Source organism: Haliotis rufescens, unplaced genomic scaffold, assembly GCF_023055435.1.
Source record: "Haliotis rufescens isolate VD_foot unplaced genomic scaffold, xgHalRufe1.0.p SCAF_12, whole genome shotgun sequence".
Lineage (NCBI taxonomy): Eukaryota > Metazoa > Mollusca > Gastropoda > Lepetellida > Haliotidae > Haliotis > Haliotis rufescens.
Window position 1 is genome coordinate 31954132 of NW_025963802.1, and position 17779 is coordinate 31971910.

Consider the following 17779-nt stretch of genomic DNA (forward strand, 5'->3'; position numbering starts at 1 on the left):
GTACAGTTCCTGGATATAATTAAGTCTTCAACATACATAGATTTCAAGATTACACTCTAGACGCTGTACTTCCCAGTGTGAAACTCAGACATTGCCTCTGTGCAGTCATTGGGGTAGACATTAACTTCTTAATTATTATACATGATAACATATGTATGGAATCCTGGAAGGAACATTGTCGCATTGTCACGTTGTCGCCCTCACAAAATTTAAAAAAAAAAATTAAAACGCGACAATGTCCTTTTCTAGGATTCCATAAATATGAGCTAGCAGGGAAAGCAAGTGGGGTACTAGAATCAACGTGATAATTACTAGAGTACTAGAATCAACGTGATAATTACTAGAGTACTAGAATCAAACTTGATAATGAGTGAGTGAGTGAGTGAGTTTGGTTTAACGCCGCTTTAACAGTATTCCAGTTATATCACGGCGTGTCAGCTTAATGTGGGAGGAAAGCCCGAAGTGATGCAGGTCTCAGACGTTTACCACTTCGGTGAAACCCACGAGCACGGGTATGGTGCTGACAAACCTAGAAACATAATTGGGGCGAACCGGGATTCGAAACCACAATCATAGGTTTCTGGCGTGCCCAAGGGACGCAACCCTGAATAGCGGCGCCTTAGACGACGGGGCCACCCGTGCCCCCTCAAACTTGATAATTACTAGAGCACCAGAATCAAACTTGATAATTACTAGAGTACTAGAATCAACGTGATAATTACTAGAGTACTAGAATCAAACTTGATAATTACTAGAGTACTAGAATCAAACTTGATTATTACTATAGTACTAGAATCAAACTTGATAAATACTAGAGTACTAGAATCAAACTTGATAATTACTAGAGTACTAGAATCAAACTTGATAATTACTAGAGTACTAGAATCAAACTTGATAATTACCGGGGTACTGATAATTACCGGAACTGTCGGTTAGTGAGGGTGACACCACCCCTGCGTACCAAAAGGGGGTATAAATTAAAAGAATTGAGTGTTATTGAATGCACTGGTTCTAATTCAAAACGACTGGTGATTCAGTTTTGTTGAAGTGGGGTGGTCTGTTTTCACCATTGAGGCGATTCTTTTAGACTGACATTTAGTCCCAGAAATTAAGTTTTCTTATTTAAAAAAATATATATATCAACAAAATATTAAGAATTAAAATCCAAATGAAGCCCAGAACAATTCTTAATTTCAAGCTGAGGCAATCTAGACTTGCCAAATCATTCTAGACTTGAGCTGGACTACTTTTTAAAAAAAAATTCTCTTGGGCCTGGGAGATAGACTAGCGTTTCTATCTCTCATGTCTTGAATCTCCCGACTCTTTGAGAAAACTGACCTTGTCATATCTCAGTATAGTGCTTGCGGTCCCGACTGTTTGAAATAATGTATTTCTAAGAAAAATGCACGTTTGCAAATCCGCTGCCTAGGAATAAGAATACATCCCATATGATACGTCCTTTAGATTTATTATAGTGTTTGTTTAGGAGATGAACATACTGTGCGTTCGGTTCCAAATTAAATTATATTAATCTTTACACAAATTCAACAAGTTATTTCCTTTCCTGTTTAGATTCCGTTGCATTGCATTTTCAATTCTGATGTTAAAATGCCTTACCGTGTTGGGTATATATCTTGATGTTATATTTGTTTGTTGTTTACAGCCACACTCAGCAATATTCAGCCTGTAAGTAATAAAGGCTGGCCTAGACAGTCCCCCCTTTTTTTTAAAAAAGCCAAACCAAAACCAAATGTAGTATGTTGTGGGCAGTACAAATTATCTATAAAAAGGGGATTTGGATATTTTGGACCCCGGATCCATTTTAAAAATGCCGGACCCGCCCTTCATTATATAGTGGACTCTGCCCAATCCGACATCGAAACAGGGGATTTAGCTCTATGAATATGCAAGGTCTAGGGTGGTTATATACATGTGGATAATTATAATTGATGTTTATACAAGATAATGTTTTCACAACAGAAAAGGTTATAAAATCTGATTGATGTACATAAATAGGGTTAAAAAGGCGTGATGGGTAAAACAGTAATTGATATGGACAAGTTGATTGGAGTGATTGAGTTGGGATTAACGCCGCTTTGAACAGTATTCCAGTTATATCACGTCGTGTCAGCTTAATGTGGGAGGAAAGCCCGAAGTGATGTAGGTCTCAGATGTTTACCACTTTGGTGAAACCCACGAGCACGGGTATGGTGCTGACAAACCTAGAAACATTTTAGAGACTAGATGTTAGTCTATTAATAGGGCGGCGGTTTCGCCTACTGGTTAAAAGCGTACTTTCGTACAAGTTATTGAATAGAACAAATTAGTTAAAACTGTTGAATGAATGCCAATAAAAATGGAAAAATCACAGTTTATTCACATTACTTTGTCAGGTTTTGCACCGAGGGAGGTTCGAACCTACCAACGGATAGTACTGAGAAAAATATTAGGTCTGTAAATTATTATCTCCCTTTGAATGAATATCATTGAGAACTACACTCTTCATATTTTAGAATCTCGGGACGTTATGTAGAAGCCAGCTGCTTGCCGGAGATATCCGAGACGTTCCGAATCGCATGCGGAAGACATTGGGCCAAGGACTCTCATTCTCAAGGTCGTCCTCTCAAGCTCATCACACTCGGCCATGGCCACTAAGGAAGGTAGCACGAAACCTGTCAAATATACCCTGGTGCTTGTCCGCCACGGCGAGAGCGAATGGAATCAACTCAACAAATTTTGCGGATGGCACGATGCAGATTTATCTGAAACCGGCATTGCAGAGGCGAAAAGCGCAGGAGAGGTGACATTCTGATGACTCTTGAAATCACTAGAACATGTCAAACTAACCTATAAGCAGAATATGTGCATTATGAGGCTTACCTGTGATCTGTCCAAATATTATTTTTATTATGTATTAATTCAACCATATTCACTGGTTATTTTGCTATTTGCCAAAGAATAAGTTTATGCCTAATTTAGATAATTTAATGGCTACGTTTAGATTTTTCAAATTCCTAGGGATGTGTCACATGTGTTATAAAAAGATTGAATTGACTACTGTTTAGATTGTGTTATGCTATGTGTTGGAGATATCGACCTCAAAGACAATTCATTCCTGTGCACTAATTAAATTGTTTTCCACTGGATAATCTCCAAAACTAAATGTCATATTCTCCTTCACCTCAAGTTTTAAAGGAATTGGAAGGTGCATCTATTTCATAAAAAAAAGTATGACATAACTTTGACCAGCAAATGGAGCAATGCAATGTGTAATTCTATGAAATCTGCATTTGCTGAAACATATTTGATTTTATGATATGTGATAACGCAACTGACGAAGAACAAATTTGAAAGTTTTGTTATTCTATTTAAAGGAACTCAATTGCTTGATATGTTTTTTTGACATACCGGTAGTTTAAATATCCTGACCAGTGACCACCAAATCCATTGTATTGCATGGTATGTGTGTAAAGCACTGGAACATGATAGGATGCTGGGCACCAAATCTACCCAGAATGCCCATGGGATGGTGTTTCTGTATTAGTCTGTTAGAATGATGAGTACTACACTATGTGAGATTGAGTCCATCTTTGGCTTTATTACTACAGATTCTGAAAGAGAAGGGTTTTGAGTTTGATGTGGCCTACACCAGTGTGTTGAAGAGAGCCATCAAGACACTGTACTACATTCAAGATGCAACCGATCACCACTGGATCCCAGTTAAACGTTGCTGGCGTCTCAACGAACGTCATTACGGAGGACTCCAGGGGCTGAACAAATCTGAGACAGCAGAGAAACATGGCGAAGATCAAGTGAAGGTACACAAGCAGTTTTCGATATAGGCCTGAGGCTGACAAATTTTTTCTTGGGCTGATAGTTTTATATTTCAGCAGGTCCTTACGGCCTTCAGTATATTAAAGCTGACACTGGGATTGCTTGGTAAAATAAGAGTCCAGCTTCAAAGTACTCCACTTGTTAACTCTTTCAACACAGCAGGCCGGTGTGCTGGCCACACCGTAGCCTTGTTAAATAAGATATAGTTTCATTACTGACCTGTCATATCATTCATTTATCATATTTTATCAATAGATTTAAAATAATGAACTTATGTTATTGAAAAACCTAATAATCTGGGACATATGCTTCAACAACGGGCCCATATCGAAACATGTCAAAGAGCAATATAAAGTCATTTCAAGCAAATAAATATATAAATTAAAGTAATAACTAAAATCAACAAACATATTTCTAACAGTTGTTAAACTTGCATCTAAGTTACTATTTCCATCCTTTCGAGCAGTGTAATGTAAGTCTTGATTTAAACATATTTTATTGCGGAAAACTAAATTGATTAGGCACAAGTGACACACTTACGAGGCCTTCTCCTATATACATTTCATTACATTGTGGTATGTAAATTCTGTGGTGCCGAATAAATGTGCAGTGCATAGGAATTACAAGTAATGAGAGAATATAATAACACACATATTCATATATTAACAGTATTATACACATATACCTACATACACTCACACATATATCTACATATATCTACATATATATATATATGATGAATTTACATTTTTGGTTTACAATGGTACATGATATATTTATAAAATAACACAGTAGTTAATAAACTACATTTAATAGACATTTTAAATTTATGTGAAGGGCGGGAAATCTAGAATGTAACTTAGCTGTGATAGTTACAGGGAATGCTATTGTTTTACATCAAAATCAGAGTGTTGAAACAACCATGGAGTATATGTGCCAGTCACTTGTAAAATCCAGATAATTTGAAAGTAGCTCGTGAAATATAATTTTTGTTATAATTCTTGTTGTATTAGGATACAATTTAAAATCTATTTGTTTCTACAATAAATTTATGGACATATTTAAAAATTAAGTTATTTTGTTCTTCAGATAGATTTTTGTTACCACAAAGAATTGTTTCTAAGTTTGGCTGAGTCCCTATATTCCTAATGTTGATAAACAAAGATTGTCTTATTAAAGAATATTTTTTACATTCAAGAAAATAGTGAAAAGCATTTAGCATTGGGAACCGCAAAGGCAAGAAATAGTGTCTGACAAATTAACCCTAAATAAATCATCATTTAGATTGCTACATCTAGGTCTAAGTCTTGTGTGGATAATGTTAATTTGACGCTTTCCATAACTGAAATAATTTGGAGATTTAATAACAATTGGATAAATTTTAGTTTTTAATTCAGCTACAGAGATACTATTTTTAATATTTTCATTTTGTGAATTCCATTGTTTTAAAGAGTCTATTATAAATGATTTCTGAAATGTACTTGTTCTGGCAAAAGGTACAGTCATGTTCTGTTTGTTACATAGGTTATTATTTGAAGCAGCTGATCTATTGTGGGGTAACAAATCATTTAGATATGAGGGACATTCATTTATTAAATTTGGTCAAGCCTGTCACAATTCTGGCAGTGTCAAGTTGTATTAATTCAAGTTTATTTTCGTTATAAGCAGAACAGTTGTCCCATACTTCCGATGAGTATTCCAGAATAGGTCTTATAAATGTCAGATAGATTTTTGACAGATTATATCTATTTAATTTATATTTAAGTTTACGCATAGCTGAAACCATTTTCGCTGTTGACCTAGCAATAGTTGAAACATGTGCAGTCCATTTCGTATCTTGAGATAACGTGACCCCCAGATGTTTGTGGGTTCCAACATGTTCAATGGCACTGTTAGCATAGCAAATAGTTGGATAATCCTGTACCTGTTTGTGACTAAAAAGCGTGTATTTTGTCTTGGTTGGCCATGTGCTTGCCCACTGGTGGAGAGAGAGAAGGTCTTGATTTAGTGTGTCTTCAATTACGACCATATCAATAGATGAAGTTCCTATACATGTATCGTCAGCGAATAACCTAGGAATATTTTGAAGCTGATCAGTAATATCATTTATGTAAACTAGAAATAGGAACGGCCCCAGTACAGACCCTGTGGGACCCCAGCTTTAGTGTATCACTTACTTGATAAACTACCATTAATAAATACTCTTTGGCAACGAGCTGACAGATAACTACGACACCAAGCTAATAATTTACCAGTTATACCATAATGTTGAAGTTTATGCAATATACCTTTGTGCCATACCCTGTCGAAATACCCTTAGAAATATCACAGAATATCATACAAAAATATTTATGATCATCAAGTGAATTACAAATGTGATGGTAAATTTCAATTAATTGATATGTAGTACAATTGTTTGGCATGAATCCTGATTGATATTTGGAAAGTAGTTTATTCTCCAGAAAGTAATTATACATTCTTTTAAAAATGAGTCTTTCAAATAATTTCCCAAGACAAGATAACAGTGAAGTAGGCCTGTAGTTGGAAGGGTTGGATTTATCTCCCTTTTTGTACAAAGGCATTACATTAGCTAGTTTCCACTGTGATGGGAATGTGCTTTGTTCAAGAGACAAATTAAATAACAAGCGTAAAGGATTGGCTATGGATAGTGATATATATTTAAGTAATCTGTGATTCAGGTTGTCGGGACTGTTTGTTTCAATAAAGATATAATCCAATTCATGATCACATAGTTTAACAAATGGTGGTAGTGAGGCGCCTTCTTCATCAACATTGGAAACTGACGTAAAATAATCGTTGAGAGCTTCAGCTTTATCAAAATCAGAAAATGCTTCAGGTACAGTGTTGTTGTTCGTGACCAGAGGTGGGATCACGGTGCTGGCTCCAGACTCTTTGATCAAGTGACGTAGAAGTTTCCAATAATTAGAACTGTTTTCCTTGATTTGTGTAGATAATAATTCATCTAAGTTAAGATAAAAGTTTTCCTTGGCAGCTTTCTTCAAATTATTTACTTTATTTCTCTGTTTTCTATATTTAGATGAATCATGTTCATTGCATGTTCGTCTAGCTTTTTTTCTCAGTCGATCTCTTATTCTTATTTCTCTACGTAGTTCACTATCAAACCATGGTTTATCTTTTGGCCTTATTGTGACAGCACGGCTTGGTATGCATAAGCTTATATAGTTTTTAAATGCGGACAGAAAAATATCACATATTTCTTCAACAGACTCGCAGCTATTAAACATGTGCCTCCAATCAGTTGATTCAATCAATTCATTTAACTTCGCATAGTCACCATCTTTATAAATTAGAACCTCTCTCACATAGGATTTTTTCATGTCAATGTGGGTTTACTAACCAAAATTGTTTCCTGAATGAATGCTTTGCATTCATCCACATTTTCGTTATATTAAGCTCACATCCCTTTTCATCGTCCCGAGGCAAGGGAGTTATCTGACAATAAAAGTCCCTTTGCTCAACTATGCTGGAAATCTAGAGTTACATTTTGGCTGGACTAACGAGTCTATGCATAGTCCAATCAAATTTTATGTTACGGGGGTTGATGAGGGAACTTGTGTCTGTTTCAGATCTGGAGGCGTTCCTACGACGTTCCTCCCCCTGCACTGGAGGAGAGTGATGAGAGATGGTCAGGAAAAGAGAGGAAATACGATGTAAGTGTGTCAGTGTAAGCCTCGTGTAGTTTATCAGTTTATCAATTTCTTTACATCAACAATTAATTTATATCAATTTCCAGTCAAGTAGTCAATCATCAAATCTAATATTGATAGTGATTGGTATTGGTTTGAATTTTGAACTGCAATTTATTGCAATAAGGATTCTTGTATTGTGATACATACCACAATATATTTGATAGTTTCTTTCATCTGTAATTTGTTTTGAACCTTAACAAAAATGCTCCCCCTACTTGTTCTTCATAACTTCATTTTGTTGAATGTTGCTATGGTCACAAAGCATGGGTAATAGACACATCATAAACAGGAAACTGTCACAAATAGTTTAACTGTTAAAACCACAGGATAAAGTTGCTAATTTCTTAATTTCTATTTGAGTTGTCACTAGTGTTAAATCTGATGATTTGGATGATTTTGAGAAACGCAATATACCTGTATTTACAAACGTATTGTGGTACGCATTTATTGGTATTTCATTCCGTGGTATACTGGTAATATCTTGCTTGTAATTATTTATTATTTTCTCTTAGTATGTCTGTACATTTTTAATACATGCTTTTTTTTCAATTTGTGAGAGAACATAAACATGATACAAATTGAGTCCATTTTATACAAGTTTTTTTAGAATCACAAGGTCCTGATAACAGACCGTGTTTCAAGACCTACTTCTCTGTTTCCCGTAAATGTGTTTCGTTGCAGAATATAGTGATATATTAGGTCCACAGTGCATTATGCAAATCAAGCAAAGTGGTAATTAAGAATTGAGGCACCAATGTTTAGAAAAAAAAATATTAGATCATGGTGATATTTATTCTCGATGCTTGTCTTGAAATTGATTTATGTTTTTATGGCTTCTTTTTTATGAACTTTGCCAGAGTGCATTACAATTTAAATGTTTGCTTTAAAGGTGCAGAAAAACTATTTTGACTGTGCAATTATGATTTTACCCGTGTCATTGGCAATCGAGTACAAAGAAGTTTGAAGCCTTCACGTACATACAGTGTTAATGGTATGTTGTGGATGCTTCAGGATCTGCCAAAGTCTGACATCCCTGCCTGTGAGTGTCTGAAGGATACAGTAGCCAGGGTGATGCCCTACTGGGAGAGTGACATCGTCCCAGCCATCAAGGTAAACTTTGCCTCACACCTTCCTCCATAGTCCAGTGTATTGTGTCTCCATTCTGTTGTGAAAAAGGGTGTGCGGATGGCCCAGTCGTCTCAGGCGCCACGATTCGTTGTGCAGAGTTGTGTCCCTTGTGCATGCCAGAAACCTATGATTGTGGGTTCGAATCCTGGTTCGCCCCGATTATGTTTCTAGGTTTGTGAGCACCATACCCGTGCTCGTGTGTTTCACCGAAGTGGTAAACGTCTGATACCTGCATCAATTCAGGCTTTCCTCCCACATGAAGCTGACACGCCGCGTTATAACCGGAATACTGTGAAAAGTGGTGTTTAACACCACTCACTCACCCACTATTGTGATAAATACCCTGGAGCCATTCCCTACCACGGTTTCGTTTTGAACCTGATTTGAATGGCTTGCTTCTAAAAATAGTTGTCCAATCAAAATATTCTGTTGTTTCCTGATTACAACAAGCTGCGATATCCCCCAATTTCCCCACTGTTACCTGCCGTCAATGATTTTTAATGGATTTTTTTTATTCAACAGCTGTGATGAAATTGATATTTCCAGATATTGTCATATCTTGTTCCAGAGTGGCCAAAGAATTATAATCTCAGCTCACGGCAACAGTCTGCGTGGCCTCGTGAAATACCTTGACAATGTTTCGGATTCAGACATAGTGGGTCTGAACATTCCAACAGGTAAGTCACCTCATCCATTGAACAAGCCTGATAGTATTGTGATCATGTGCAGGAACTGTTGCGCTAACAATGCTGTTCGACTGGATAAGTCTCCATTTTGTTATGATATCATTTACGTAATGCAACACACATTTGTTGTATGACCTTTACTTACCAAAAACTTTCATATGGAACAATGTTTCCAGAGGTTTTCGGGGAGGTCGGGTAGACTAGTGGTTAAAGTGCTCGCTCGTCACGCTGAAGACCCAGGTTCGATCCCCTACATGATATTGCTGGAATATTGCTAAAAGCGGTGTAAAACCATACTCACTCCAGAGGTTTTCATGCTTTCAGAACACTCCAGGGAAGAGGAAAAAATATACCTAAGATTTTTTTACATTATTTTTAAATCCAAATCGGAAACATGGACTGCTTCCAGTCTAGGTATGAGTGAGTGAGATAAGTAGTAATCATGTTTCACATAGATTTTATGGGCATGGGTGGCCCATTTGTCTAAGGCGCCACAATTCGCTGGGCAGAGTTGCGTCCCTTTGGCACGCCAGAAACCTATGATTGTGGGTTTGAATCCCGGTTTGCCCCCATTATGTTTCTAGGTTTGTCAGAACCATACCCATGCTCGTGGGTTTCACCGAAGTGGTAAACGTCTGAAACCTGCATCACTTCGGGCTTTCCTCCCACACCAAGCTGACACGCTGTGATATAACTGGAATACTGTTAAATGTAGCGTTAAACCCAACTCACTTACTCACATAGGTTTTGCTTATGAACAATTAGTTTTAAATGGTTTTCTGACACTGAGGGGCACGGGAGGACAAGTCGTCAAAGGCGCCGCGATTCGCTGTGCAGAGTTGCGTCCCTTGGGCACACCGGAAACCTATGTTTGTGGGTTCAAATGCCGGTTCTCCCTGATTATGTTTCTAGGTTTGTCAGAACCATACCCGTGCTCGTGGGTTTCACCGAAGTGGTAAACGTCTGAAACCTGCATCACTTTGGGCTTTCCTCCCACATCAAACTGACACGCCGTGATATAACTGGAATACTGTTAAATGTAGCGTTAAACCCAACTCACTCACTCACATAAGTTTTTCTTATGAACAATAAGTTTGAAATGATTTTCTGACAGGGAAATCAACTCAATTCTCTTATCACTCCCCTGAATGAGAATATTCAAACATTGCTACATTTCTAGACATTTAGTTGGTTGGAATAACATTGGAGTGTTCACACATGATCACAGTATGACATTCTGTTAAACATGTTTACCAGCTGAGCCTGTTTTTAGTCTCATACTTGTAAAAATAAACAGTGTTCATGGTAAACCTCTAATGAATTATAATGGAAAGCCAGTTCCTCCACTGCTTGCTCATGTCCCTTATTTAGAGTTGTCTCCCTTCCATCCTAAAGGCTGATTTTTTGTTTATTGAGAGTATGACACACTTCATTGGTGATCAATGGAGCCAGTTATGAAAACATATCTTTTTAAGGAAGAATTAGTAATGCGAAAATTTGTTAAAGCCTTCAGTAGGTTTTAGCAGTATGGAATAAGTGGAAAATACGCCAAACAGATGACATTTCAGAACAATTTCTATATTTCATTGTATTCTGTAATGCAGTGGCAAGTGGTGTATGCTTAAACCGATTGAAAACAATGATCAATTCAACTGAATGAGGCATGACAATCTGAGCTCGTTTTGTACAGGTTGGCACCAAGGCGACTATGCTTGTCGTAAAAGGCGACTAACGGGATCGGGTGGTCCGGCTCGCTGACTTGGTTGATGCATGTCATTGTATCCCAATTGCGTGGATTGATGCTCATAACATCAATCACTGGATTGCCTGGTCCAGACTTGATTATTTACAGACTGCCATCATATAGCTGGAATATTGCTGAGTGTGGCGTTAAACAACAAACAAAAAAAGAATGGCACACATTTGTGTAAAGTGCTGCCTTGGAGAACCGCCTCAGAGCTACTATGCTGTGTCTTGGTGGAGTATTGATGTTAAACAGCTACCTGGTATCTCAGTAGGCCAGGGTGCTGTTTTACAAAGCCATCTTTGCGCGAAGGTGATCGTAACTCCCATACCTTAAAATAGACATACGACAGTCGACAGTCATAGTGCTAAGGTTGTTTTGTACAACGGCACCAGAAGTATAACACCGGCACAAGTTTGGACATAAAAGCAGCCACAAACACATGTGCAGACAGACACTCATCACTACAAAAGTGCAATAATCTTGAACGAGACGTAGGGGCGCTCGGTAGCCTAGTGGTTAAAGCGTTCGCTCAGTTTGATTCCCGACATGGGTACAATGTGTGAAGCCCATTTCTGGTGTCCCCCGCCGTGATATTGCTGGAATATTACTAAAAGCGTCGTAAAACCATACTCAGTCAGTCAGTTGAACGAGACGTTGATACTATTTCATCTCACCATAGATTTTGTTGACTCCATTCAGGTATTATATCCAAATGTCAATCAAGTCATTTGTTTTCTTGCAGGTATCCCGTTAGTGTATCGACTGGATGAAGATCTCAAACCAGTGAGCAGCCAATATCTTGCTGATGAAGCGAAGGTGCAAGCTGCTATGCAGAAAGTTGCCAATCAAGGAAAGAAGCAGTAGAGGGAGACATGACCTTTGCATGATGTCACATCCTTACTAACAACACAATACCCTTGTAAGGACACGTTTCAGTTGGTGTAACTTAAGGACCTTGTGTGAAGAGAAAATGCTCATTGTAACAGTGAAGTTTCTCACTTTCATTTGTTCTCGAAAACAATTTGTTGGCATTAACTTTGTTTTCTTTAACGTGTTTTCCTGGTATCTTGCTGATGGTTATTAAACCTGTTTATTTATATCTGGCCGAACCTGTCCACATGTATATGTGATCTTTCCACTTATGAATCTGTGCATCTCCTGTTTTCGAAGTAAAAAGGGGCTTTAGATTCCTGTAGAACCTAGGACCCTAAATGCTTTAATTGTAACATTATGGTGATTACAAGGATTCTTTAACTTTCATACTTAATTTCAGGGGGCACGGGTGGCCCAGTCGTCTAAGGCGCCGCGATTCGCTGTGCAGAGTTGCGTCCCTTGGGCACGCCAGAAACCTATGATTGTGGGTTCGAATCCCGGTTCGCCCCAATTATGTTTCTAGGTTTGTCAGCACCATACCCGTGCTCGTGGGTTTCACCGAAGTGGTAAACGTCTGAGACCTGCATCACTTCGGGCTTTCCTCCCACATTAAGCTGACACGCCGCGATATAACTGGAATACTGTTAAAAGCGGCGTTAAACCCAACTCACTCACTCACTCACTCATACTTAATTTCAAACACTGGTATCTTAAGGAAGAGAATATATGGATGTCAACTTCTTTATTATGAGGATCACAACGTTTTGGAGTATATACTGTATATACTCCAAAACATTGTGTTCCTCATAATAAAGAAGTTGACACCCATATATTCTCTTCCTTATATGTATCACTTCTAAATGCCTTTAATAGACACTGATATCTTCTAAACAATTACACTTTGAATGATGTTTGTTTGTAAGTATTCAAACTTTTTTTTCAGAATGATGATCCCTTGATAGTCATAGGAATATTTACGTAACGTGATTGTATTTATATCATACAGAACATCATCAGATGTGTTGCAGTAAACAGCCCATTCTTGTTCACGGATGTATTTTCACATTATGTACAAAACTGGAGATACGTAAAGTTTGTTTGGTTCTCATGGGTGAAGTTTAAAGGGAGATAACTCAACCGTGCATAGTTGGAAAAGAGAAGATTTTAAAATAATTCTTTACATACCAGCCATTTTAGTCCCTGTTTTTGTTTTGTTACTTACTGTAGTGGCCAACTCCTTCATCATAGTGCTACTGTTTCCATGTTTCAAGATGGGGTTGTTTGTAGACTGGTGGTAACCCTTTAACATATGTTCTGTTTGTTTAATTCTTCAGCAATCCCATTTGTCTTGTGTATTTACTTGCCTGCATTTTTGAGATAAAGACAAAATAAAGTTTTAGGAGTTAAAGATCTTTTATTATTTTTTCAATCTCATTAAAATCAGATCTTAGTTCTTGCTAAACAAAGATCTGAGGATATCCCATTACGGGTCACGTCAGACCAACCTTGCGCGAACTTTGACCGACCAATGGAATGACCAATAAGAAGGCAGCTTTCTCGTCCTTTACAGCACTAATTTCAAATTGGCGACCATTCGTCACCACTCGCCCTTTTCCGTAACCTGCAAGAAGCTATTCGGCTTGTCCGGAATAACACGAGTTGGTCACGAATGATTGGCGACTACGCTTCGAAACATATTTTGACAAATTCTCGATTACAAATTTGAAACCTGAACAAAAGAACATTCTGGAATGGCTAATAGATGGTCCAGATTGTATGGATTCAGTCGTTAAACCCGAATACCCCGTGTTAAGGTTTTCGAGGTTGCATGATTAGATATCACATTCCGACTGTCACTTTCATAATCTGGTAAGCGACGCTCTGATTGGTCGAATGAAAGGTCTGACGTGACCCCTTATGGGATGTCTTCAGATCTTTGTTTAGCGGTTGCGAGAACTAAGATCTTATTTTAATGAGATTGTTGTTTAAGGGTGCTCTGAGCAATAGTCCCGCTAAATGAAGAGTCGATGACGGCCTGTAAATAATTAAGTGGGCAGCAGACAACCAAGTGATTGACGAAATGAACAACGACTTGCACCTGGGTACGATGACATGCAATCAACCAACAGCAACCAAGTCCCCTAGCATGACCACCCGATCTATTTGATCGCCTCTTACAAGCAGCACAAGTGGCTGTGGACCGATTTTCTTACCGGGAATCCCCAAAGGGATACACGCTGAGCGATTTGCATCAAACAGGCTAGGACGACCCACTGGCCCTGACTTTGTCCGCCTTTAGATGATCGAAAATACCACATGGGATAAGAATGTATAAAAAATCACACAAACAAGGATGCAGCTAAATTACTCTGAAGATGTATGGAAATATGGATTCTCGTTCGACAATGTTTGTAAAAGTAAATATTATGATCAACATGCATCCACGTAAGATCAATTGTATCTTTAAACACTCGGTGTAGGTTAGTTTAAACACATATTTACATAATAAACATAATAACAAATATTCATTGATCAATTATGTTGTCAACATGAAATGTTTACTGACATGGAATACAAAACATTTTGCACGTTTGAAGTACGAACCGTTCGATTGCCATACAAATAGAAAGTTGTCATCCATTAAATAGCTTGTCCTTACCGTATGTAAACAACAAAATGGCGCATCCTTGCACATGTTAGAAGGATATAATGTAACTCGATATCATCGACACAAGTGTCCCGTGTAACCTCTTGTACCAGAGAGATGTATTGTGGATGTGAAAATGTAAATATTTGGTAGATCCGACGACGCAGGTTCAAAAGTCCAATGTTTAGTAACATTAATAGGTTTTGAGACACCACTAGTTGGGTTTAACGCTGTTTTTAACAGTATTCAAGTTATATCACGGCGTGTCAGCTTAATGTGGGAGGAAAGCCCGACGTGATGCAGGTCTCAGACGTTTACCATTCGTTGAAACCAACGAGCACGGGTATGGTGCTGACAAATCTATAAATAATCGGGGAGAACCGCGATTCGAACCCAAAATCATAGGTTTCTGGCGTGCCCAAGGGACGCAACTCTGCACAGCGAATCGCGGCGCCTTAGGCGACTGGGCCACCCGTGCCCCCTGGTCGGCTCAGAGTCAGTATACTATATATTCATATCAAACATCGGCATGGTATCTCAGTGGGCTGTCACTTCTAAATTGAAATTAGTCCGGTCTAGTACAAGGGAGGAAATTAGGGTAGGGTCACCAAAGAATATGACCCTTGCCCTTTTGACCACGCCCACTGCAGATCGAGGTTCAAAACGTTCGGTGTAAAAACGAAACAGTCAACTCTCTCACACACGCAGGTTCGAACCCCGGTTCGCCCCGATTATGTTTCTAGGTTTGTCAGCACTTGTTTGTGCTCTTAGGTTTCACCAAAGTGATAAACGTCTACGACCTGCATCATTTCGGGCTTTCCCCCAGATCAAGTTGACACGCCGTGATATAACTGGAATATTGTTATAAATAGCGTTAAAATTAAACTCACTCACTCACACAGTCACAGTCTGCTGTCTTGGGCTTTTGTCCTCGTTCCTACAGTATATATAGCTTCGTTGGTACAAAAATCACTTATTCCTCGATCCTTTCAGAGGTGTTGTCGTCACATTTCTGCACTGTTGTGAATCAATTTTTTGCCCAAAGGCTCGATCGATCTTGGTATTACCGAGGAATCCATACAAGAGGGTCACGAGGGACAAGCCAAGTATTGGTTTCCCCGTTATTCGGGCTGTCACTTCACGCTGGTGTCTTCGAGTTGATGGGGCAGTTATGTATCGATTCAGAAGATGTACCAACGGAATATGGTTGTCTTGTTCACGTGACGTCACACGTGGACGACCGGCCCGTGGCAAGTCAGAGTGTTGACCGGCTGTACATATGTGATATTGTTTCTCGATGAACATTAAAATTTCTGACAACTTCTTTTGCGGCATTCTTGTTTGCAGCATACCCACGGCTCGTAGGCGTTGATTTTTAGCAAGCCGTGGCATTGTGAAAGCGTTAATTACGGTTAAACAAAAGTGTTTTTATGAGCACCTGATAGCTAAACAACCAGTGTTTGCTCTTCACATTAATGCACCACGCGAGTATCAAGCTCCCAACAAACAAGCAAACATCCATTTTTTCGCCCTACCTGCACGTGCAAATTGTGAATCACGACCTTAAAGTCGAGATGTTTTCATGACCATGTTTTGAAATTGCATTACTTAATTTTTAGAATAAATTTATTTTTATTGAAATTCATATGAACCACATTTTCCCGTTAGTGTACATGATTGATTACTCCAGTGTACTCTACGCGCTGTACACTGTTTGGCTCACCTTGAAACACTACAGGCAGGAAGTGTCGCGCTGGTAACACGACCGATCGTTTGTGATCAGTTTGCTGTCGATTATTCGTCATAAATCCATTCTTATTGAATGTGAGTTTAGGGGGCGGTCGGTTAGCCTGGTGGTTAAAGCGTCCGCTCGTCACGCTGGATCCGGGTTCGATTCCCGACATGGGTACAATGTGTGAAGCTCATGTCTGGTGTGTCTCGCCGTAATATTGCTGGAATATTGCTAAACTCTGACTCAGTCAGTCAGTCAGTTGAACGAGACGTTGATACTATTTCATCTCACCATAGATTTTGTTTACTCCATTCAGGAATATTGCTAAAAGCGGCGTAAGACCATACTCAGACACGCACACATACACCCACAGACACAGACTCACACAGAGACAGACACACAGAGATACACACACATGCACACCATCACAAACACACAGTCGCGCACACATACACCCACAGACACACACACTTACATACAGAAACAGGCACACACACACACACACACACACACACACACACACACACACACACACACACACACACACACACACACACACACACACACACACACAGAGCGATAATGAATAATGATGGTGATGATGTTGATGATGACGACACTGCTGATGCTGATGCTGATTCCTGCTAATAAATCTGATCTTGATGTTATATAAAGCCTCGCTTTCAACCAACCAAACTAAACAGTAGTCCGACTCGTTCGCCGACCTTTTTGACCTTTTTGATCCACGAAATTGACGAGTGAGCATTATGAACCAACTGCGTGTTGGCCAGTAGGGCGTGACCCAAAGTAGAGTGAGGTGATTGGTCGTTGATATCTATTGTAGAACCCGATGTAGAATGCCAGTTTGGGGAAAGGCGTAAGCATGTAGTCCTTCCCATGGGATTGCTAACGCATCGTGGTCCCAGGCTAGGGGGTCTGGGATTGGAGATAATAACCGGGATAGCTGAGTATTGAAGCGGGTTGCGAAGAGGTCGACGTCTGGGCACGGAAATAACTGGCAAATCCACTGAAAACCCGACACATGTAGTCGCCATTCCGTGGGTGATGGTTTGTCGGGTCGGGACAGGGAGTCGGCTATGACGTTGGCGAATATGTCTTGCTCGAACTTGAATGTTGAGTGAGTCGTTCAGTTTGAAGAAGTCGAGTGCTAGAGATAGCAGTGATGTTGACTTGGTGGATCCCATCTTGTTTATGTACCACACGACCGATAGGTTGTCTGACTGAATCATTAGTGTGGAGGACTGAAAGAGTGTCGACCAATGAGACACTGCCAGAATCACTGCTTTGAATTCTAGATCGTTGATGCTGGCTTTCTTCTAGTGACCACCGCCACTTGTAGGTCTTGGCAATGAGCTCCCCATCCCACGGTTGAGGCGTCGA

At 39.2% G+C, this 17779-nt stretch overlaps 1 protein-coding gene across 1 annotated transcript; it reads left to right on the forward strand.

Annotated features, from left to right (window-relative positions):
* The first annotated feature begins 2570 nt into the window (after nucleotides 1–2570).
* On the forward strand, nucleotides 2571–12261 carry LOC124117500 (2,3-bisphosphoglycerate-dependent phosphoglycerate mutase-like). Its single transcript, XM_046479433.2, has 6 exons — nucleotides 2571–2800; nucleotides 3609–3818; nucleotides 7443–7526; nucleotides 8577–8675; nucleotides 9262–9370; nucleotides 11869–12261. The coding sequence occupies exons 1-6, from the start codon at nucleotides 2645–2647 to the stop codon at nucleotides 11988–11990; spliced, it is 780 nt and encodes a 259-aa protein (XP_046335389.1). The 5' UTR covers nucleotides 2571–2644; the 3' UTR covers nucleotides 11991–12261.
* The last annotated feature ends 5518 nt before the right edge of the window (nucleotides 12262–17779 follow it).